This window comes from Poecilia reticulata, chromosome 9 (assembly GCF_904066995.2).
Source record: "Poecilia reticulata chromosome 9, P_reticulata-male-v2, whole genome shotgun sequence".
Classification (NCBI taxonomy): Eukaryota; Metazoa; Chordata; class Actinopteri; order Cyprinodontiformes; family Poeciliidae; genus Poecilia; species Poecilia reticulata.
The window spans coordinates 2,309,462-2,334,630 of record NC_088838.1 but is presented as its reverse complement, the minus strand read 5'-3'; the positions used below and the strand labels follow the sequence as shown (position 1 = coordinate 2,334,630).

At 39.1% G+C, this 25,169-nt stretch overlaps 1 protein-coding gene across 1 annotated transcript; it reads left to right on the top strand.

The window, feature by feature from the left end:
* The first annotated feature begins 956 nt into the window (after positions 1-956).
* top3b (DNA topoisomerase III beta) lies at positions 957-23,688 on the top strand. The gene is made up of 17 exons (XM_008417419.3): positions 957-1,257; positions 2,867-2,998; positions 4,532-4,713; positions 4,884-5,080; positions 5,416-5,572; positions 5,907-6,020; positions 7,708-7,798; positions 8,108-8,262; positions 8,419-8,524; positions 9,377-9,523; positions 12,297-12,470; positions 13,953-14,081; positions 14,603-14,752; positions 16,844-16,944; positions 18,778-18,979; positions 20,835-21,022; positions 23,325-23,688. Exons 1-17 carry the CDS (start codon positions 1,188-1,190, stop codon positions 23,604-23,606), a joined length of 2,577 nt encoding a protein of 858 aa, XP_008415641.1. The 5' UTR covers positions 957-1,187; the 3' UTR covers positions 23,607-23,688.
* Positions 23,689-25,169: the final 1,481 nt, after the last annotated feature.

Sequence of the window (25,169 nt, the reverse complement as noted above, 5' to 3'; positions counted from 1 at the left end):
CTTCCTCTATTTATATGCCATGGACTTGTCATTATTGCTCCAAATCTGATCAGATTGGTCGAGGTATTGATGAGAACGAGTAGGCTGGACTTTACGTGTTCCAAAACTTAGGACAAGATGTTAGTCACTATCATTGTGCTTTTTCTGTTATTAGCATTCAGCCTTGATGGTGTACCTTTATGCTAATTACAGTTATGGAAGCATATGCTGATGAGGCCATGTAACTGAGTGGAGTCCCCTTCATTCAACAGTATTTCGACCTCCTATCAAGTGTTCATGTGTGAGTCATCAGATTGTTCAGTTCTATATAGCTTCAAATTTAATTTATAATGGACATGTACACATTCACACATAAACATACACAAAACATACACAGACTGTGATATTACTAAAAGGACATTTTCAAGGTACGCACAGTGGTACAGTAGTAGTAGCTGCAAGCGCCCCTGTTTGGGCTCATTTGCAGAAACTGGTCAAGTAAAGAGGGAGGCAATAGCAGTGGAAGAAACACAAGAAAGAATTCCATGGTCAATGATCGACTTCCTCTACATGTCTGTTTATATGTAACACACGGCACTGAAAGTAAACGAAAGATGGAAACAGATGACATTGAAGCAAACTGTGCCAGGAGTACAAATAAATGTAGAAGTTTAAAATAAAAACGATTTTCTATAAATATTTTAGGAAATGAAACAAAATCTATTAGAAATAAATCTAAAAAAATACTAGCATATTCAATGGTATTTAAAAGTAAATGTATGTGTGTATGTATGTGCGTGTGTGTGTGTGTGTGTGTGTGTGTGTGTGTGTGTGTGTGTGTGTGTGTGTGTGTGTGTGTGTGTGTGTACAATGCACACCATTAAGGTGTGTATTACTAAATTCGCTCTGTGTATCATTGATGAGCACACTCCAGTCCGGTAGGTGGCGGTAAATGCACCTTAAGTTGGTTGCTATCCGCCAATAAAACACAAAGGAAGAAGGAAGTAAACGCAAATAAACAAGCTTTGCCTTTAAGCAAGTGACTTTACTATGCTGTATGACTATATTTATGAAAGGTTTTAACGATTTATAGGCTGTAAAGTGTTCTTTCTTTACTGCGTCTGGCTAAGTAGTTTCTTCCAAAGTGTTAGTATTTAACAACCTAGACAGATTTCTTTAGAGGAGCAGCTCTTTTGTCATCATTCAGAATGAGAACCGTTCTGATGGTGGCAGAGAAGCCTTCTTTGGCCCAGTCGATCGCCAAAATTCTCTCCAAAGGTAAATCGGAATTAATTCCTTATGTTTACACAGTCATATTTCTTACAATATTAATAAAAAGTTCGTATATTGCACTTAGTGAAAAATAATTAGGTAAGTAATTACTCAGGCTGACCTTTTCAATCCTCTATTTCTGTTATTTGTGATGATTTTCTGTTTACAGTTGATGAAGACATGACATTAAAATTAAAATATTACATTATTAAACATATTTTTAAACAAAAATGTGGACTTAATGAAAAAAGATGTTTAATATCTGCTTGAAAGGTTTTCATTTTCAAAAGGTTTACTTTTAACCCCAGAAACCTAATCGGAATGCATATTCAGATTTATTGAATATGATTGTATATGCGATTGAAACCAGTATCATGCAGCAACAATGTTTAACAAAAAAAATACTTTTAACATCATTTGCTGTATGCTTAATGTTAAACTGAACTGAAAAAAATATTCATTGTAACTAAACTAACTTCAAACATCTGTGGTCTGGAGGTCCATATGCAAGTTTAGAATATAATTCTACTGAATAATTTCTAAAAAATATACTTTTAATCAAAATATTTAGTATTAGCTTGGGTGGTATTTTTAAAGATATACAAATAAAAACTTAGCGGCAATAAGCAATAATTTGCCTTATTTAGCTGTTCACGAGAAGAAAAAAATAGATTTATATTTTCACCATATTATTTCATTTATAAATATCACAATTTCAACCTTAATAGTTAGCAAGCTAAATTATTAGTTTGCCATCTAAGCAATTTGCAAACTAAAGAGCTCCAGTCTAAATATTTAGCAATAAACTAGCTAAATATTTATATTTATTATTTAGCTTGAAACTGTGATGTGAAAAACATGGTGAAAATATTTGAAAAATGAACAGGTTTTTTTCTTATGACAGGCTAAATAGCTCAAACTATTAATGTTAATTTTTGATTGTGTAACAGTTACAAATGGCAGCCCATAGTGTAAATTCTATAAGTTCACAATTTCTAAATGGACTGTCATCAAATACCTTGGCTTGTGATTGTGACAAAGCCTATGTTAAAGAAAAGTCAGAGGGAAATCAGGTCCATCACTCCCTTTCTGATGACTTGTACTGAGAGACAAAGATATGTGTATGTGGTCAGTGTAATTTCCCCACAATGATAGCGTTACATGCCTGTTATATAAATTGTTTATACACTTTTTGTTAAATTTAATTTCAACATTCAGTCAGCCAGCATTCCATATCTTGGCATAGTACACATATCTCTTGTCCACAGTCCACTTCAGGTGACCCCTCAGGTTTTCTGTTGGATTTAGTTTTGGACTCACTGAAAAATGAAATCCCTGCTCAGTTTTCCTACAGTCAGCTGAGAGGATTTGGGTACGAATCGACTAGTATCTAGAACCTTTCATAATTTCGTCCGTCTAAGCTGTTGCATTTACATGAATTGTTTTGGAGTTTACTTCATGAGAAGTTGACCAGTGAGAACAACACAGAGCTGCTCACCAGTTGTGCCAAACCTGTGTGGCAGATGGCAATTATTAAAAAACAAATGTCAACCTGATGAATCTGCTGCCTGAATAATTAGTCTGCCTCTGCTGTTGTGTTGTTCTTCTCTTTCAGGAAGCTGTACCAGTCGGAAAGGGCTCAATGGAGCATGCTCAGTGCATGAATACAATGGGAGTTTTCAAAGCCAGACCGTCCGCTTTAAGATGACCTCTGTTTGTGGTCATGTGATGAGTCTGGACTTTATTGGTGGGTGTTCTCATATTGGATCCTGCTCTTTCTTCATCTTAGTCTTGATAGTATTTTGTTGCTTGGAGAACATAAATGTCATCTTCTTTAAAAAAATACAATTAAATGGGATCATTTGAACTCCTTACAGAATACAAGTTCTCTCATAGTAAGGGAAGCAGACAATTAAAGGTTTATGAGTTTGTTTCAGAATATTTCTTTGAAAAGAAAATTCTGTTTTTTTTTTTCTTTTGATTTTGTTTATTTTTGTAGTGAGTAAATTGTGCTTTCCCCCTTTTATAAGTAACTGCTTTTGTAATCCAGTCAGTTTTTTGATTCAGCAATTCTTGAGTCATGACAGGGAGAAGAAGATGGGAATTAGCGGTTAGAGAGAGACAACATAATCTATTATGTTCTAAATCAGATTATGTTCTAAAAAAGAGCTTTCATTTTTTATTAAATCATTTAAATACATATTATGAATATAGGAGTTAAACTTGTAACTATACAGTTTATGGTGCCTGCAGTTTATCTCTTTTTGCTGCAAGCTGACTTCTTGTGATGTAATTCAAAAATAGTGGAGAAATTTATCTGTAGAGCTGCACAAAATATGACTCTGCAGTCATCTTTTCAACATCAGTGTATGTAATCTTACAATGCAAAGGACAGCTTTGATGCACACTTAGCTGGATTACATATTTTACATGTAATTCATTTATTCTGTGCATATTAACATTATATATTTTGCCAGTTGGATGGACCCTAACTGCCGTTTATGCCCACAACTGATAAAAAGAGTCATAAAGATGTTTAATGCCATTGATATTACTGTTACAATATTATTGCAATTACCGTATTTTCCACACTATTAGGCGCACCGGATTATAAGGCTCACCTTCAATGAATGGCCTATTTTAAAACTTTTTTCATATATAAGGCGCACCGCATTATAAGGTGCATAGAATAGACACTAGGGTTAAGGTTTCCACCTGTTCCGCAATGCAGGATGTGATTTGTTCCGTACTCTACAAATGTGGATGTGTAATAATAAAGAAGTGGTCCCCTAGTACTTCATATAGTAGGCTGCCCCAGTCATTGTTTCACTCACGGTGTTGGTGTTGCAATATTGTGTCCAAATGCTTTCTGGGTAACACAGACCAACCGACACGCTGCCGCCGCAGTCTCTGTCTCTCTTTAGGTGCGCCTTATAGTGCGGAAAATACGGTATGTATCTCGATGTCATGCTAGCCGAGTTTAATTCTTGTGAATTTCTTTGTGAATGGAGGAAGATATAAGTTAATACTTCTTTCTGCTCCTTTACATTCATTTCTTATATTTGTTCTGTGAAATATTCATATTCATAGGGAAAATAAAATAAAACAAAATGTAATGTTTACAAGCTTTTAAGTTCTTTATTTTTTTAGGTTAAACACCAACTCCTTGTAGTCCCTAAATTGTTTGCACAACTTCTTTTTAAAATAAGTTGTTTTTTTTTTGCTAGAAATAAAAAGTCTAGTGGAATCAGTACCTCAGTGCATATTTTTCTCTTTCTAGGAAAATACAACAACTGGGACAAAGTAGATCCTGCAGAGCTGTTCAGCAAAGCTCCAACGGAAAAGAAGGAGGCCAATCCTAAACTCAGCATGGTGAAGTTTCTCCAGGTTGAAGCCAGAGGCTGTGACTATGTGGTTTTATGGCTGGACTGTGATAAAGAAGGCGAGAACATCTGTTTTGAGGTAGCTTTCCTCATGTATACCAAGTCTCCACAGGAAATACATGTTTTAATTGAGGTTGAAAACATATTCACTAATATATTTGACATAGACTGAGCTGACAAGTATGTACAAGTATGTTAATTAGGATGTTGAACCTGTTGTCATTGTTAAAGAAAACCTTTCACCTGCAGGTTCTGGATGCCATCCAGCCAGTGCTGAATAAAAGCATTGTCAGGGATCAGAGTGTGTTCCGGGCCAAATTCAGTTCCATAACCGACACAGACATCTGGAACGCCATGAACCGCCTGGGAGAACCCAACAGAAACGAAGCGCTGTCGGTGGATGCTCGTCAGGAGTTGGACCTGCGAATCGGCTGCGCCTTCACACGGTATACTTCCACCTCCAGCCTCACACAGCTGGCTTCTTCCGCCAGTTTGTCTGCGTTCAATGAACTTTTAAAGTTCTGATCATATTTAGAAATTATAAAATTATTTTCTAATTATATGTGTTCTACAAAAATACAATCAAACTGACATTATGACTTTTCAGATAGTATTTCAGTATCATGTATTTTCTAGGCATATTGTGCCTTAATTAGTTGTTCTAACCAACGACTAATTGTATCTGTTAGTTTTAAAATTATTTTCTAATCAGTACAGGTCCTGTATGATCTTCATACTGAATCTGAACCAGTTTTTTTTTGTTTGTTTGTTTTTTTTCCAGATTCCAGACAAAGTACTTCCAGGGCAAATATGGGAATTTAGACTCTTCCCTGATCTCTTTTGGACCTTGTCAAACCCCAACACTTGGTTTCTGTGTGGAGCGCCATGATAAGATTCAGTCCTTCAAACCTGAAACATACTGGGTTCTGCAGGCAAAGGTACAGAGAATCCCTTTTTGAGTTTACGTTCTTGCCACATAGATCAGTCATTACTACTTAGTGTGGGTTCTACATACTTAATGGTTCATGTTTAGTACTTTGCCAGCAGCTGTCTTGTGTTTCATGTGAGTAAGGAACAGCTCTGGTTAAAATATACCTGCAGACAGTCACACTTCCCAAGAAGTCTGGGAAGTCTTTTTCCCAGACTTCTTTGCGGTCAGATCTCTTATTGCATGCTGTTTGCAGTGGTGTAACTCTTTACATGGTGTAGCTCTGTGCTGAACTGTTGCCTTATTCTGAGCCAAGGATGCTGAACCTGCTGTTTGTCGGTCAGGTGTTCAAAGGGAAGGACACACCTCTGACTCTGGACTGGAACAGGGTCAGGGTCTTTGACAGGGAGGTGGGGCAGATGTTTGTCAATCTGGCCAAGATTTCCAAAGAAGCCCAGGTAAGATTCAGAACATAACCATCCTGAGTACATTGGTGTTTGGATCGTTCCTGTCAGTTATCAGGAGGTGTTATTATATTTCAGCTTTGTGTGGAGTACAATACATGTGATAGACAAAACTTTTTGAAGCTGATTATCTGAAAATCATCTGGGGCTTCATGTATAAAAGAGTGCGCAGTTTTCACACGAAAACGTGGCATACAGAAAAATTTAGAAAAGTGCGGTGCACAAAAAAAATCAGATGCATAAAGCTGTGCGCACACAGGTGGCTGCGCACCTTTCCTTTATAAATCCTAATTTGCAAGAAATAGAGCGCAGCTGCTGGTCCGCCCTGTTGCCACCCTTAAATACATATGTAAATTAGTATAAATACCCAGACGTCTGCCGCCACGTGAAGCAGTAACCATGGCAACGTCCTTGTTTGTAGCAGTATAAGTATTTACAATAATAATAATTCTGTATTTTATGTAAATGTGCTTTCAGGGCACAAGGTCACCTCACAAAAACGAAAATAAATTTTAAAGAAAAGGAAAAAAAAGATCCAAATAAAAAAAATTATAATAATAAATAAAGAGATTGCGCAAATGCCTGTTTGAACAGCAGAGTATCCAGCACAGATTTAAAGAACGACAGCGTGTCAGAGAGTCCTTCGAGTGGGGATGTGGACGTTTATTCTAAATAGTAGAATCATATGCAGAAGTTGTACATTTACAGAATAGAGATGCTTTCTGTCCATAAAGGTGCATTCACAAAGCGGGCGGCTCGACTGAAGGATAACTGCAGTTGCACCGGTACCGCACGGCTCCTTCTTTAAGTTTTGCTCGGAGCTCCACGATGATCAGTCCAGCCAATTTAAACGCTAATAAACCATCATCAACATTTCCCAGCAGATCAATATGATCTCTCATCAATCTCCCTCTGAATCCTTCCATTGGTGATGTTCTCCATCAGAGCCAAAGCTCTCTGCCACAATTACGTTGTGTCGCATAATTGTAGCACAGAGCAAAGGTTGCCCCTTTGTGCAGCTACTTATGTACGTGTGATTGTCTATACACCCTTATCACCTTAAAATAATCAAACCTGTTTGGAGTTAATCTGCTGATCCAAACCTGTTTTCTTTATATAAGTGAGAATAAATTACCCCATAGATGTATTTCATGCGCTTCAGCACACAGTCCAATGTGTTTTATCTTTATGAGACAAAAACTGAGCAAATGTATTTTTTACATCCTTTAATTTTCTTTTCTTTATTTTGTGCACGTGTTAGGTTATTGTCTGAGGATAAATGCGGTTCAGTTTCATCGTTTATGTTTAAACAAAAAAATATTAAAACCATGAAAAAAACATCGGGTTTGGTGCTTCTTGGTCTAAGTAACAATAAATGTAGTCAGACTTCAGTGTATTCAAGTGAGTTTTGACTCTTTGTAGTTTGACATTGTCCACAGAAAACGTTTGTGTAGCTGCCGCACATTTTCATGCAGCGCAAAAGTGTGCGTATAATTACGCAAACTTTGAAGCAAAGTTAATTTTTATACATGGCGACTTGTGCATAAAATACGGCGCTGCACATTTTTTTGTGCGCACGCACTCTTTATGCATGAGGCCCCTGATGTGACTACTAAGACTGAAGTGCCTGTTTGATTTTGGTTGGTAGTATTAATAATCTTTGTGTTGTTTCTGGATGCAGGTGGAGTCAGTGAGTAAAAAAGAAAAGGTCAAACAGAGGCCTCAGGCCTTGAATACTGTGGAGATGCTGAGAGTGGCCAGCTCTGCTTTAGGTAAGTGATGTTTTCCTGAACCATCAGTCATCATAATACACATTAGACTGTTTTGCTTTGACATCAAGCCATAGGGGGGAACCAGCTCTCTTTCAGCGGAAAGTTAAACTCCTTCTTTGTGGAGTTGCTAGATGTACAAGGTAGTGGTGCGCATGTCCCTGAAAACTCTTACTCTGGAGTAATCTTTTAACTTTAGTTGTTATGATATTTGTTTCTCACTACGACATTAAAGAAACTTTAAAGTGGAGTTCTCCGTTTTGTGGACAAGCAGGTTCAGTTGGGAACAGATGTACTGATGGGATGTTACAGGTATGGGTCCCCAGCATACCATGCAGATTGCAGAGCGCCTCTATACGCAGGGCTACATCAGCTACCCACGTACTGAGACCACCCTCTACCATGAGAACTTTGACCTGAAAGGAACCTTGAAGCAGCAGATCAACAACACTGCCTGGGCAGAAGAGGTAGGACCAAATGGGTGCTGAGAATACAAAATTAGTCAGGCTAGTATATGCAAGGATGAGGGCACATAAAATTGCATGCATTGTGTTGCGTTTGGACATGGCAATTGGAATATATTTAAATGATTTTATTCAGAGTTAAAAAATTCTTTTCACCAGGTAAAAGCACTTCTTTCAATCGGCATAAACCGTCCCAGGAAGGGAAATGATGCAGGAGACCATCCACCCATTACCCCCACGCGTTCTGCATCAGAGGGGGAACTGGGTGAGTCACTCAAACCTCAATTTAAAACACAAAGGTAAAAAGTCTATTGACAGGAAAGGAAAGACTCTGTATAATGGCTGAAAGGAAAAGAAAGCCAAATAATAAAAAAATTCAAATAAAAACAAATAAATAAATTAAGAGGGCCATGACTTGAGATAGAAGTACGGAATAGGATTTGGGTCACTTAAAAAAAAAAGAGGAATGTTGACTTTTTTCTCAGAACTCTGATTCTATTTGAATGTATGTCAAAATCCAAATAAATAACCAAAACATTCCCAGGTCTACATCAGTTATGTTGTTCATGTATGAAAATAATCACATAACAGCTTCTTCTGTGTTATAAGATTTGTAAATCTGCACTTTATTCACAAGAAAAATCCGTCCTGCATTTGTTTGGTAGAATTCAGTCTTTTTGTTTGTGCAAAAAACAACATTTCTAATTCGGAGAAGAGAAGAATTAGAGGACCTCTTCTGATCCTCTTCTGTAGACTTGAAGCAAGAAAATGGAGAAATAAAATCAGATATATCAGATATTAAAAAGAAATATTGTAGATGAAAAATACTCAACCTAAACATTCAAGAAACCAAAAACCTTTCTTTTAATGTCAACTATTTATAAATTAGGTCTATAGTAATTTAATGACCCATTTTCTATGAGAAACAGACTATTCATTTGGTTGAAATATGGGTGAGTAGTTAAAAATAAAATGATAAATTTATGTTTTGCATTTTTAATGAAAATAAAAGATTTGTGACCCACACAAATACCAAAGTTTGGATATCACTACTGTGAAATGTATCTGTTCTCAGTCCTTTGAGTCTCAGAGCTTCTTCCTCTCCTCCGTCCTGCAGGGAGTGATGGCTGGCGCCTGTATGACTACATCACACGACATTTCATTGCTACTGTCAGTCAGGACTGCCAGTACCTACAAACCACTATAGACTTCAGAATTGGCACCGAGGCCTTTTCATGTAGCGGGAAAACTCTCATCTCACCAGGTAAAACCAGGCGTCTACACTGCTCCAATATGGAGTTCAAAGCAATCCTCTTTAAACACTTGGATTTTTAATCCGTTAAACAAACTTGTCTCGTCTTTGTGGGAATAAATCTTGTACCAGCTAAAGTCTGATGTTTTTGCCTGTTACACATCGTAGCATGGTAAACCTTCGGTCTGCATGGAATTGCTTGTCATCTTGTCTTTTTCTTTCCCCGTTCTTCTTCTTCATCAGAGATAAAAGAAAAACAATGATGGTAAAATTTGTTGTCTAAAATTTAGCTGATGATAGGCTAAAAATATTAAATGTGCTCCCTTGGGTCCTTTGATTGTATTTAATTAGTAAGAATACTGTATTCATGCCATGTTTTGGCATGAATACAGTGGCCCTCCTCTGACACTGGCCAGCAAAAAGCCTCTGACACTGGCCAGAAAAAAGCCAGTGTCAGAGGCTTTTTGCTGGCCTCTAAGGGGGTACTGCGTACCCCTAAAAGATTTAGCGGGGGTACGCAGTACCTGCAAGAGAAAGGAGCGGCTGTCTGCTGTAAAGAATCAATGGGTTCACTGTGCAGCCGAGAGTTCACCCACTAATCAGCCGTGACTGATTAGTTTTTCAAAAACAATCTAAAACACGACTTAATCAGTTAATAAATAATTTTTTTCCCATTCCATATTGTTTCTGAACTGTTGTGCTTTGCTAGAGCAGCGGTGCAATATGTCGACGCGGAAGTTTTGAGTCGATCTCGGCATTAGGTGACAAACTGAACGCCGCCAGTTCGCTGAGACCAGCACGTCCTCCTCTGACTGGCTTAAAACGTTCGGAACTTTATGAAAGAACTACAACAAAAAAAATCAACAAAACGTGTTCAAATTAATGACCCAACAACAATAATAATCTCAGTAATTATTGTTTCAACAAGATGTTGCGCAATTCTGTGCGTTTCGGTTCCATTACAGAAATAACTAGCAGAGCAGGAGTTTAAAGTTAACTAATCCACCACCGCTGTGTTCATGAGAGGCTTATTAATAATCGCAAAATAAATATCAAGCCTGCAAACCTAATATTGTAACGGACTGAATGTTATGTTTTTAATCTCTGGTCGGCTTGTGGAGCGCAGGAGGTTGCCATGGCAACGGGTGTGCTTAAATGACAGACGGAGAGTAAAAGGGTGCGAATCGTTTAGAGTTGATCGCCTGTTCGGGATGTTTTACCTTTTTTTTTTTACCTTTGCCTTGGTGCATCACAGCCGCTGTAGTTTCTGAACGTTCAATAAACGACAAACTTGGACTAATGACCTCGTTCTTTGTGAGTATAAGTCATTCACAACAAACATTAAACATGGTAAATATGTTTCATTAAGTATTTAACAAACAAATGGCTTCTCCCGCGATAATTATGTGAAATTAAATTGTCTAATATAAAAAAATTGTTTGGTGCTGTACTCTGTCTGGACACAGGATCAATAGAACCAGTTTAAAAGCTAAAATGAACGGTTATATGCCAGACATGGAAAACTGGGATGCCCTCCATGCCATGATGTTCAGGATTTAGGTCTCATGGCATCTCAAGGTGTCAACATTGCAGCCAGTGGACTGAGAGAAATACAGCTTTATTTTGTAACAACCAGCTTTTACCGCTACGCAAAAAAATGAATCAGCACAGAAACTCCAAAGCACTCAAAGAAGTAATATATATATATATTTTTTGTCATAGTACCCCCAAGAATCTGAAACTACTTTCTCCCCTGATCTGCTCCTCATGCAGCTGTAGCTCACACACTCAGAAGCTACACTCTATTTACCAGCCTTGTGAGGACAGTGGCTCTCTTACAACCATATGGCTGTTAATCTACCATATGCTACTTTTACTGATAATGCTGCTTCTACTTGTACTTATACTACTGTTGTTCCAACAGCAGGACAAAAGGACAGGGTGGCATACTACTCAAAGAGAATTTCCAATATTCTTTTGGTAGTATGTTCTTGGTAGTCAACATTCTTCTTAAAATGCTAGAACTTACAGTCCTAGCATTTTACTGTAAATCTAAATGCTAGTACTAGTCTCGATGTTGTCATTAGTATTTTAGATAGTTTTAACCATTTAGCTAATTTTACCTTATAAACTGCTGTAACCTTACATTTTAGCTTTGTAAGCTACAATTTTTAGTACTTTGGGTGGGATTTTTGCATTGTTCAAAAGTTTTTACTCCTCTACAACAGTTTTCCTATAGGCACTATATAGATTATGCTTTGTTCTGCTCCTTCTGCCCATTTCTTACATTTACCCAAGTCTTCTGCAATTGACTTCAAATGCTTTTGCAATTTTCACCAAAAGCATTCAGCGTACAGCATACACACTGCATTTTCACAGGAAATGCAAATTTTTTTCTTGTTACTTTAGGCTTGTTAAACTGTCTTTATGATGTCTGATCAAAGAACTGCACATTTCTAATGCTAATCTGTTTCACAGTTACAGAGAGCGTGGTTAGTTATGGAATTCTAATCAATCAAGTGACGCTACCCTCATATTGCAGTGCAGTGCCTAAACAATAGGTGTTGCATTGGAGAAAATGGAGAAAATTTGAGAAATAGGACCAGAAGAATGTGGTCATGAAGTTTCATTGCGTCAGAAACTCTGTCCTCATTTTTTGTTCACTTTTAGGAATACTGCTGTCTTTGCTTTCTGCAGTTACAAAATAACCTTGTTTTAATAACTTATCCAGTGAAGACATGCTGAAACAACTGATGTTTTTCCTCTGGTTGGAATGTGTCCACAGGTTACACCACAGTAATGCCCTGGCAGGGTATTCCTCTGGAGGAAGCGATGCCCACCTGCGAATGTGGAGACACTTTTACAGTGGAGGAGATCAAGCTGGTAGAGCGGCAGACGAGCCCTCCTTACTACCTGACCGAGGCAGAACTCATCACACTCATGGAGAAACATGGCATTGGTAAAAGCTAGACCTGTTGTCAGTTAGATCAGTGATCCCCAACCTTTTTATTACCGCGGACCGGTCAAGGCTTGGAAAATTTTGCTGCGGCCGGAGGCGGGTGGGGGGTCGGTGTTGGTGTTCCCGCTAAATCCTGAATATACCCTATTTGGGTTGTCTTGGAGTTTTTATCGCAACCTGTGGGGTTTTTCCTGTCTGGGAACGAGAATACGACCTGCTGAATGTGACAGGTAGCCAATCAGAAATTGCGGTGACGTAAGAACAGAGGGGAATCCCAACCAGCTGACATATCGCGCAACTGAGTCCGGTGGATATCGGAGATGATATGTGGAAATGTTTATTATTAAATCTAAAGGTCATTATTATGCTTATTCAGTTAAAAATGTTAACTATGAAAAAACATATTCACCTCCAAATCATAGTGCAGCAAATAGAGCAGCTGCTCCCGTTGTCTTTTATCCACTGCCTTTTCTTTTTGTTACGTCTTTTATCTCTTAAAATGACTCCACAAACTATCACTATTGCTTCTACATCGTCATCCGTGTTTGGTTATTCTAAATTCCCGCAATGTTGGGAGGTTTTACTGGATTATCCTCTGGAATCGGGATGTTCGTGACTGGAATCGGTTCGTGTTGCTCCTGCCTTGGACACACGAACCGATTGAACCTGTTGAACTTTTATCAGCTCTGTGGTCACAGAGGTTTGGAGAATCGGCCGACAATTCTTAAATCTTTCCGTCTAAACCAGACTTGAGACTCACGACCACTGCCCAAACGCTCTGACTCTGGTCGCTAAGGTAACGTTTATATATCCCTTCAAAATAAGATACAGAAGTGCCACAAAAACAAACATTTTACTTTCGTGAAAATTTTAACTCACGATACATACTAACGGGATCCCTGAGCTTGTTTCTCTGCAACGAGACGGCCCCATCTGGGAGTGATGAGAGACAATAACACCCGAAGTGTTGCTTATATCCACAGCCTGCTTGGTCTCTATGTGGCAAAGCAGTTTGAAGCTTCATTGCCTCATTAGCAGCCGGTCGCCGCATGTTACGCAGAGCGGCTTGTAATGTGGGACTCACCTACTGGTCAGGGATAAATCTATTCTCCTGTCTCTTTGGGCCTTTTCCCTTCGCAAAGAAACTTTCCAAAGACACCTGATCTGTTTCTTACTCATTTTGCTGCTTGTGGGCTCAATGTTGGCGCGCAAGTAACTGAGAGAATCTGGTTAAAGGATTTTCAAAATAAAAGATCCTACAGACTCAAATAATACATAAAATGGAAATATTTCACTATTTCTTGCGCGGGTAGGGTAGTTTGCCGCTAATTTTCAGGAAATGTTATCGGTAGTATTTTTAGAATTCTCACAACTAGATTCCACGATATATGCTCTATGTTAATTTTTACCCACTAAATTATATAAAAAAAAAAATTCCATAATGACATTTTTGAAATCGTAATGTAATCCTCGGCCTTTCAGGTACTGATGCCAGCATCCCCGTCCACATCAACAACATCTGTCAAAGGAACTATGTGACAGTAGAGAATGGACGCAGACTAAAACCCACCAACTTGGGCATTGTCTTGGTACATGGCTACTACAAAATAGGTACATTTCTTTCATTGCTTTTACTCTCTCAGATGAAAACTTTTGGTTTCAAAGTGCTATGGCAACTGATGCAGATGTCCTGTCTTGTTCTGAAGGTTTATAAAATCCATTTTGGGACTTTAAGGCAGCCAGACTTTCTTTGAAAATGCTTGCTTTATTTTGCAAAGTTTAATAAATTAATAAAAATAGATTTGGGTGAACCAAAGTCTGTTTTTGAGTGACTAAATTGACATAGGTTTTTTGTATTAAATGTAAAAAGTGTAGCTATTGAAAGACATAGAAAATACTTTTTATTGAACCTAAGATTTTATTTACTTGTCATAATTTTGTTCTAATTAAAAATAAAGTGTCCATTTGCATCAACAACCTTTGCTGGCGAAACAAATTGGTGTTATTCTTGAATCATGGTCAGGAGACACACAAAATCAGTCCTGGGGCCATTAATGGTCCAGGCTACACTTTGAACAGCCCTGTTTTAAGTGGTTGACATTAGAAAAAGCATATTTTGTGTGGGAGCGCAGATGCAGAGCTGGTGCTCCCTACCATCCGCAGCGCTGTGGAGAAGCAGCTGAACCTCATCGCTCAGGGAAAAGTGAACTACCAGCAGGTGCTGCAGCACACACTGGAGATCTTCAAGAGGAAGTTTCACTACTTTGTTGATTCCATCACCAGTAAGTTTACCACACTACCTGCAACTATCTCCGTATGCAGCAGCAGTACATGGACAGTTGAGATCTGATGGCAACAATCACTGTATTGGAGACACTTACATATTTTAAATCAGATTGAATGCTTCCTGTTTGAAGTCAGTTAGGAATACCCAAATCATTTTTATTTTCCGGAATATTGAGTTTGCATTTATTTCCTCAATACTGCCTTTTAAATTGAATGACTTGTGTCAGGTGTTCCGGCTTTCCTTCCTCAAGCTTCTCACAGTACTTTACTGGAGTTCAGGCCCATTCCTCCTGACAGAACCTGGAACTGGGCCAGGTTTGTTGCTCTCACACCTTTTCAGCTCTGCTCACAAATGTTCTGCGGGCCTGAGATACGAGCTTCTTGATGGACACTTCAGAACATTGACCGATCAGCCACTATTTAAGTTCCCTTCATGTCTTATTTGTTAGGTCAGTTTTGTGTTTGAGTTCTTTGTGTTACTATCTGAGTTATTGTTTGTTATGTTGACCTCAGTTTTGGGCCCAATTCATCATTTTTGAACTATTTTTGGACTTTTTGTAATAAATAAAGAATATTTTTGGAATCCATTCAGTGTTTTTTTAGCTGGTTATGTGTAGAATCCTCACAGACTAAATGTAAGATAAAATAATAAGAATCATGCACATGTTAAAATATTACTCTAGTTCAGAGAAAACTTTGATTTTAAACCCACTCAGAGTTGGGTTGTATAGTCTGATGGCTACAGGCAGGAATGACTTCCTGTGGCATCAGCAGGGCACCAGTCTTTCTGCAGTAAAACAGCCCCACAGTTGGGACGGTGTTCTCAAGGTCCCTTCGCCCCCAGATCTAACAGTGGTCATTATGGCTGAACAGTTCACGTTTTTGTTTCTTCACAGAATTGGGCATTTCCCCCAAAGTGAAGATATTTTTTTCTTGAGTGCATTTGCAATCTTACTTTTTATGTTATTTTTTGAGAAATGGTTTATTTACCATCTTTCAGCTTCTATTGATACAGAACCTGTTTCACAGCAGCGTCTGCATGTGAAACAAGTCAGTGGTCACTAACTTTTACTTTGGGTTTTCTCCTCCATGAACAGTGTGCTGGCTGCTCATTGCCATACTATTTATATTTCCATGTAGTTGTTGAACATATGGCCATGGAACCTTCCGGAATCTGGAAAATGCAAACAAGACTGAATCTACAGCTCCGTGTTCCTATTGCTGATGTTTTGGCTGATTCTCATCTTCCATGATGTTGCATAAGCACATAGTGTGTTTAAGACGTTGCCTTGAAATATATGAACAGGTGTGGATCAAATATTTTGATCAAAAAGCTAGAAAACCAGGACTTCATCATCTTGACATCCCCAAGTAGTTTGGGGAAGTCAAGATGACTTCCCCAAACTAGTCTAGTCTTAATGTATGTAAACTTATGTTTTAAAGTTAAAACATATTCTCACAAATGTCTTTCTGTCATTATTTACTCATAAATAGAAATCATCTTTGTAATTCTAACTGATCTAAAACAGGAAAGTCAGTTGATTTTATGATACACAAAAGGTTCTGAGTATTATACAGTGTATGTAAATATCTGGTTTCAGGTTTACTTACTGTTCATAAAGTAATAAAGTACAAGTTGTTATGTAATGCGTGTTGGTTGTAGTAAGAAAAAGCAAGCTGTTGCTAGGCTAGTGGTTCTGTTGTGATCCTGTCCAGACTGTGTGTGTGTGCGTGCGTGCGTGCGTGGGTGTGGGTGGGTGGGTGCGCGTGTGTGTGTGCGTGTATGCATGTGCATTTGTTGGTAAAACCAACAAATGCACAAATGTTTGTAGGACCATTTTCCTGACACATACTACGCTGTGGGGACTCACTCCTCCTTGTGAGGACTGAAGCTTGGTCCCCACAAGGGGAAGTGCTGTTTTTGGGTCAGGGGTCAGATTTAGGACTAAGGTGTGAATTTAATTTTAGTCAGGGTTAGGTATCTGATGGTTAGGGGGTAGGGTAAGTGTTAGGCTGTAGAAAATGAATAGAAGTCGATGTAAAGTCACCACAATAAAACATGACTGTGTGTATGTGTGTGTGTGTAGGTATGGATGAACTGATGGAGGTCTCATTCTCCCCCATCGCTGCCACTGGGAAGCCCCTCTCCCGCTGTGGCAAGTGCCACCGCTTCATGAAATACATCCAGGTGAGTGGATCTAGTCAAAGTGTCCATGTTCTGTGTGTCTCTGTTGTCCTGCGATAGACTGTCCAGTGTGAAAACTTTGGACAGAAAAATTAAAATGAAAAATTAGGTGCTGGAGCCTTCTCTAATTACTGCTGGAGATGGCTCCCCAGAAATCCCGCAAGGAGAAGCCGTTATGGCGGATATATGGAAATGGTAAAGTGTTGCAGACCTGGCAATAGTTTTCAGATTAATCAGGTTTAATGTGTGGAATTTTGGAAATGAGCATCAAGATGTTTGCTGCTCTCTGACTAGTTTCTAGATTGATAGTTTGATCCTCCAAAATATAAATGTGATTCCATCCATGACACAGTTACGTATCATATTAACAACAACATGAGGCCATTTTTGTTTCAGCCGTCAGTGAAACAACACTGTGGAGTTGAGCGCCCCCTTCAGATTGAGAAAACATGAACATCTTTAAACTTTTATCTGACCTCTTGTATTTTGGTTATGTTGGTTATTAAAGTAGGAGTAACAGTTGATCCTTATTAGAAATCTCTGATGAAATCATTGTTGTTATAGTTGTTACTCATATTTCTGATGTCATCATGTGGTGTTCTTTTTTCTGCTTTTACAAAGCTATGTTTACATAATGAATTTTCTATGTACAGTTTTATTTCTGTAACTAAAGTTGACAAATTATATTATATCAAGTAACCTGCTTGTAATCATGAGATTCACTGAAAACCTGTTGCGCTCTGGTGCCCTCTTGAGGCCATTGTGCCTTCCACCTCTGTATGTAGGATTGAATTTTAATTAATTTAATTTATTTTAATTTGTTTTTAGCACTTTACAAATTTGGAATGTAAAAAGTAGAACTGAGCCTGAAACCCATTTGTGTCTCCACAACATTCTTGGTGTGATGTAATTTTCATATGTGTGATATATAAAGCGTTTATAGAAGCCAGCAGCAACACTCAGACCTGCAAGGATTTATTGTGTTTTCTTCAGAAACAGGAAGAAACCTCCAGCAGAACCACACCCTGGCTCTGTGTGAACAGCCACTTCTTGACTTAATGAGAATAACTGCAACAAGACAAACTCAATGTTATAATGCATGGAAAGTGTGTTGTTACTGCAAAATCTGTTAGCAATATTTACATCAGGCAGGGCAGTTTGGAATGTTATTTTGTTGGCAGTTGTATTCCAAGTGTTGTGAGTTCTTCACATGCCAATACATCATTGAATCAGTTGGATGGAGTCTCAGCAAGCATTGGAAGCATTATGAGTAAAATAATATCTTCTTCATTTCACACAATCATGGAACAGTTCAAATGAACTGCAGGTATTTTCTCCAGATGAGGTCATGAAGCACAAGTTGTGTTTTTGTTTAACTCCTGACTGAAAGTCTGTAGAGATATTAGTTCATACAACTGGTACTTTTTCATGTTTAGCACACTGATATATAATCCCAAACTGAGAAACCACATGACGCTAATAGACATCAAAAGTTTCTGTAACCGTTTCTGTAATAGAAACTTTGTATGACTTCAGAATGTAAAATCAAATGAGCTATTGATTTTCTGTACCTGGTCAGGGTTTAATTTGACATATTTAACATCAATTGTAAATGACACCTGGTCAGGTGTAACTAGTACCAGGTACAACTGGCAACTGTTGACATGATACTGTACTATAACACTCCATAGTGTTATACTTCCTCAAGAGAACAGGACATTATGTCCATCATAGTATTATGTCCATCATCATAGTGGCTGTGTGGAAGTGATGATACTAACCTGACTGTGTACTGGAGGTATGAGCAGAGTGACTGAGTTGTTCCTGTTCCTACAGGCCAAGCCTAGCCGGCTCCACTGCTCCCACTGTGACGAGACCTACAGCCTCCCGCAGAATGGAGCCATCAAGCTGTACAAGGAACTCCGCTGCCCACTGGATGACTTTGAGCTGGTGCTGTGGACGTCTGGGGCCCGGGGCAAGAGCTACCCACTGTGTCCCTACTGCTTCAGCCACCCCCCTTTCAGGGACATGAAGAAAGGTACTGCTGTTGACTCCCATTCTTCACTTTTCTGCTGTTCGTTTTCAGAAATGCCATGTTTTAATTTTAATATGTTAAGGTACATAAGAATCTCTGATCTCTGATGAACCTTTAGAATTTGATCTGAAAAGCTGGCTTCCCTTTTGTCTGTAATGATTGTTTGCAAGTTGGCACCAGAATCAGGACTAAGTGAGGGAAGAAAGACAAAACCAGGGGCCGCATGCATAAAGCGTGCGTATGCACAAAAAATGTGCGGCAAAATACACTGCTCAAAAAAATAAAATCAAACTGTCCACTTAGGAAGCAACACTGATTGACAACGGGGACCCTCGTCGGGTCAATCAGTGTTGCTTCCTAAGTGGACAGTTTGATTTCACAGAAGTTTGATTTACTTGGAGTTATATTGTGTTGTTTAAGTGTTCCCTTTATTTTTTTGAGCAGCATATTTTATGCACAAGTCAGCATGAACGTGGCGTGAAAGTTTGCGCAAATATACGCAAACTTTTGGCCTGCCGTGAAAATGTGCAGCAGCTAAGCGCATTTTCTTTGTGGACAACAACAAACTACAAAGCACTAAAAGTCACATAAATACACTGAAATCTGACTCCATTCATTGTTATTTAGACCAAGAAGCATCAAACCCGATGTTTTTTCATGATTTTAATATTTTATTGCTTAAATGTAAACAATGAAACTGAACCGCATTTATCCTCAGACAGTAACCTAACACGCACACAAAATAAAGAAAATAGAAATAAAACCTCACTCGAATGTAAATAGTACTTTTCCTCAGTTTTTGTCTCATAAAGATGTAACGCGTCGGTCTCTGCCAAAGCGCGTCGATCTGTAGGGTAATTTCATTCTCACTAAAAAAAGAAAACGGTGTTGATCAGCAGATGAACTCCAAACAGGTTTGATTATTTTTAAGGTGTGTATATAATCACATATATAAGTAGCTGCGAGCCGCGTAATTGAGGAGCTTTGGCTCTGATGGAGAACATGGGAAGGATTCAGAGGGAGCAATTGATCAGAGAACATATTGATCTGCTGGGAAATGTTGATGATGGTTTATTAGTGTTTCCAGACTGATCATCCTGGATATCTGAGCAAAATTTAAAGAAGGAGCCGTGCGGTACCGGTGCCGGTCCAGCTCCAGCCATCATTCACAAAGCGGCGCCTGTATGGACAGAAAGCAGCTCTATTCTGTAAATGTACAACTTATGCATTTGATTTCTCTATTTAGAATAAACGTCCACATTCCAAACTCAAAGGACTCTGACGCGCTGTCTGTCTTTAAATCCCGGCGGAACGCCCTGCGGTTTAAACAGGCATTTGCTCTTGGATTTTTTTATTTTTAAAATGTATTATTTTTATTTTTGTAAGGTGACCTTATGTGTCCTGAAAGCACCTTTTAAATAAAATATAGAATTATTATTATTATTATTTTAAATACTTATACTGCTACAAACGAGGAGGTTGCCATGGTTATTGCTTCACTTGGTGGCAGACTTCTGGGTATTTCTACTAATTTACATATGTATTCATGGGTGGTGACACAGCTGCACTCATTTCCCACAAATTGGGATTAATGAAGGAAAGGTGGGCATGTATGTACATACGGCTTTATACATCCAAATTGTTTTTGTGCGCCGCACTTTTCTAAATTGTCCGTACGTTAAGTTTTAGTATGAAAACTGCGTACTCTTTTATTTATACATGAGGCCCTTGAACTTTATAATCTGATGGTGTGAGTGTTTGATAGGACTTTACATAAGCTACGCTGGATGATAATGTGATGACTGGTTTTCCACATACCAATCCTGAGTGATGTGACCTTCATGTGTGTTTACACCAGGTATGGGCTGTAACGAATGCACCCATCCAACCTGTCAGCACTCCCTCAACTCTCTGGGCATCGGCCAGTGTGTGGAGTGTGACAGTGGCATCTTGGTGCTAGATCCCACATCTGGACCAAAATGGAGAATGGCTTGCAACAAGTGCAATGTAGTGGTGCACTTCTTTGAGCATGCACACAAAATCCAGGTAAGAGAGGCTTGTCTGGTGACTCAGCCTCATATTGGACTCGTGTTTACAATTGCTAAATGTTCTGCTCATGTTGTTGACTTCATTTATTGGCAGAGCTGCTAACGATGCATACAGATGGAACATACATTCTGAAGCAGCATGACTGCATTCTGAACAATCCTGAAAAAAAAATCCTAACTTTAATTTTCAGTTGAGAAACAAATCCCACTTTAAGACACATTTATTATTAACTGTGGCCTAATTCTTTATATTTGTGGTACGCCTCATTTTGCCTACAGAAGAGCACTCCTTGAAAGATTTCGCTAAGTCGAAGCAGACACACACGCATGCCCACACAGACACGCATGTGGTTCAGAGTGCAGGGTTTCTTCACACTTCAGTTCATTAAACTGGGAGGAGCATGGAGGAAGACAGAATCTCTCTCTGATGAACTATTTCTGTGTTGATTTGGCTACATCTTTGAGATCTTTACCTAGCAGTGACCTATTTCTGGTTGTCTGTCACAATACACAATGACTTTTATTTTAAATGTCCTGGTAGGAGAAACAGCCCCACAGCATCACAAATTTTCCACTATACTTGGTGAGTCTGAGATTCTCTGGCACCAGATGCTCCTGAAGTGTTTTCTGCTGAAAATCAAACTTCTCATCTGATGAAAGCACAGATTCCAAGTTCAAATTTAGAAAACTCCACATGCTTCCATCTGGAGGACAGGAGATTTTTTCCAGTGTACTCCTTCCAAACATCTGCTGGACTTTTAGATTGTGTCTGATGGCTATAGTGGAGCTTAGGGTTGGGTGACCCCTGACTGCTGTCATCTTTATGGATTTTATGTTTTTTTTAACCTCCTGCACCATTTGCCTCACCATGTCTGGCAGCCATATAAACATGAGTCCTCAGTCAGTCATTGCTTAAAAGTTCATTAAAACTTTTTATCAATTTAAAAAAAGATACAATATAAATGAAGTAGGAAGTTTTCAAAAAGCTTTAGTTTTATTTATTTGAATGAGACTATGAATAAGTTCTTAACATGGGATTTTTTTCACAGTGTAAATATAATCAAGTTGCCGTATTTTCCGCACTATAAGGCTCACCTAAAAACCTTCAATTTCCTCAAAAGCCGACAGTGCGCCTTATTATCCGGTGCGCCTTATATATGAACCAATATTGAGCCACAACAGGTCTAGCAACTACGGTAAGCAGCCGCCGAATAAAATAAAGCAGTCGCCCGTAGAAGAAGAAGCGCGCGGTGCATGCTGGGATAGTTGTCAGAATGCTGGGTTGTTAATAAAGTTTGACTGATCTATCTACCTACCGACCTGATCAGGTCGTCTGCAGGTCATTTAGCACCATGTTCTCCACCAACATGCTGTGCGCGAACAGAGAAGGGTGACCATCGTCCGGCCATGCCCCGGCCCAGTTGCGGAAGGCTCTCCTCGCCGACCGGAGTCGGACTGTTTTGTTGACATTCTTTATGTCAACAAAGTGGCTTTAGACATTCATCCGGGGTTCTTCGACTAGGGTTACCAAGGGACCAGCCCCTATACATTTAAAGCCGGGGGGCGGGGGGGGAGAGAGAGACAGAGACAGAGACAGAGACTGCGGCGGCAGCGTGTCGGTTGGTCTGTGTTACCAAAAAGCAGTTGGGCACAATATTGCAACACAAACACCGTGAGTGAAACAATGACTGGCGCAGCCTACTATATAAAGTACTAGGGGACCACTTCTTATACATCCACATTTGTAGAGTACGGTACAAATCACATCCCGTATAGATTCAATACGGGACGGGTGGCAACCCTAACTGTAGCGTCTATTCTATGCACCTTATAATCCGGTGTGCCTCATAGTGCGGAAAATACAGTACATTTTTTCAAAATGATTCACTAAAAGATTATCCTGCTGGAACTAATTTTTCCCCGGTTTTAACACTTCTTTATGAGACTTTTTTTAATAAGTGTATTATATGGTTCTAAATCAAGACAAACATGGCAGCAGTTTAAAATGTGGATTCAAAGTGTACGGTTAACTTGTCATATTGTTGGAATTTGAATTTGGCCTCAGTTGAAACAAACATAATTGGATATTAATAAAGTCAGACATCACTTAATGCAAAATTGGGGAAAAGCGGGAGTGGTAACTGATTTCTGCAGGTATAAACTGCGTAGCCAGTAGTTCCACCTGCAGATCAGACCTGTTTGGTTGATGTTCTCAGCCACATGGTTGGATTAAACCAAACCGTACAGTCAGGCTGTGTGTGAGCTTGCCCTCAGGTTTTCTGGCCTCTCTCTCTTCTCAGGTGGCACAGGAGAGCTGTGATGCTTGTGACGCCTCACTTGTTGCTGTGGACTTCAACAAGGCCCGCACTCCACTTCCTGACAACGAGACCCAACACACCGGCTGTGTTTTCTGTGATCCCGTCTTTCAGGACGTGGTGGAGCTCAAACACGCCACTATGAGGCACTCCATGCACCGAGGTGGGGGCGCGAGGCGAGGAGGTCGAGGACGAGGCAGGGGACGCCGTGGCAACCCTAAAAAACCCAAAGATAAAATGGCAGCTCTGGCAGCATACTTTGTGTAACAACCATAGAATACCAAAGCACATGGCCATATGAAGTCCTGTTTCTGAAGCTTAAAGATCTAATAAAACAAAGTTTACCATCCACGTTTGTTTGTCTTTGTAACAGTTGTTTGACTTTAACTAAATGTTTTCTAGAAAAATGTTAATTATTTCAAGGTTTGGTCTTCACCAACTTCACCAACAGGTGAAGTGATTTATTGAAGCCTGAAGGTGTGTGGGTGGTCTCGTCTTTGTGTTGGCCTGGTGATGGACAGGTAAAGTGGAGACAAACTGCTTTAGAGAATGTGGATCTTATTTCCACACCAGTCTGTGCCAGCCGTGCTCTTCCTGAAGAACCGTTCACTAGCAGTGTTCTGGTGGACCTCTAGATGGACCCATCATGCCTCTCGGATGGCTCAGGTCTTCAGTGTTTTTTTTCTCCATTTCTCAAATGCTAAACTTATAGAACTTTTTATTTTTTTCCCCACAAGCCAGATTCACCACACACCATATAGTTTGACAGGCTTATACAATAATAATGGAATCCAGCAGACACAACAATTTGTTTTTCATTGTTTATTGACGCAAATGAAGATTCGTAATTTGTGAGCATCTTGTATTCTGTGAAAGGTTGCTGAGCAATTAAATTGGCTGTTTTCTGAAAGTGGTCATTGTATTTAAGCGTTGTAGAATTTGACCAAACAAGGGGGACTCGGGTCTTCAAGCTTCAAGCACGGCTCCTGCTTTGAAAAACATGGATCTATTCTATGATCGCGACATATTTCTGAACTTTCCTGAGATTTTTCAAAATGGGCTGAGGCAAAGTGCATCATAATTATTATCCAGAATATTCTCATTTCTTATTGTTCAGTTGGACTGTTATCAAAACCCCATTTTATGTTGAGCCTTACAGGGAACATAAAGTATGTTTGTTACAATTATCAACACTAACATCATTCCTACATACAATATGTTCTTTGTTCAATAAAGTTTTAAATGTAAAATTACTACTGGTTCTTGGAGTTCAGACAGAGAGGGAAGAAAAAGTAGCCAACTTCCCGAAAATGTTTCTTTAGTGGAAAAGATCCCTTAAGGTGAAGCTGCTGAGGGTAATGCACTGCACCAATCTGATTTTATGATAGACAACTTGACTTTTTCTTAAAATACATTATACGAAGAGAGCCACAAATGTCTGGTCACATAAACCCAAAACTAAACTGTCAAGTATGTTGGTGGAAGCATCATACTGAGGGGATGTCTTATGGTGGGGTCTTGGTGACTAGTTCCAGGGGATAAGATAACGGCATCCAAACTCCAGAGTGCTAACTTGAACTATTCTGCTCACAGCAGGACACTGTCATAAAGCTGTTAAAGACATTAACATAATGCCGTTTTGATTGTCACCCGTGCTTCTTTAATTGTTTTTATCATTTCACAATTTTGTAGTGAAATAATATTTTTGTAATTTCTTAAGCATACAGTTGTTGTTCCCATTTAGTGTTGAACCGCAGTGATGCCACTTTGAGGCACCAAAGATTTAGATACTAAATAGAACTTTTTCCACATTGTGTGACTGGAGTGGAG

Coding starts and splice junctions, on each gene's coding strand:
- top3b (XM_008417419.3), top strand. CDS start 1,188: ATGAGAACCGTTCTGATGGTGGCAGAGAAGCCTTCTTTGGCCCAGTCG. Junction 14,082..14,602: donor ACATGGCTACTACAAAATAG/GTACATTTCTTT, acceptor GTGGGAGCGCAG/ATGCAGAGCTGGTGCTCCCT. Junction 18,980..20,834: donor TTTCAGGGACATGAAGAAAG/GTACTGCTGTTG, acceptor TGTTTACACCAG/GTATGGGCTGTAACGAATGC.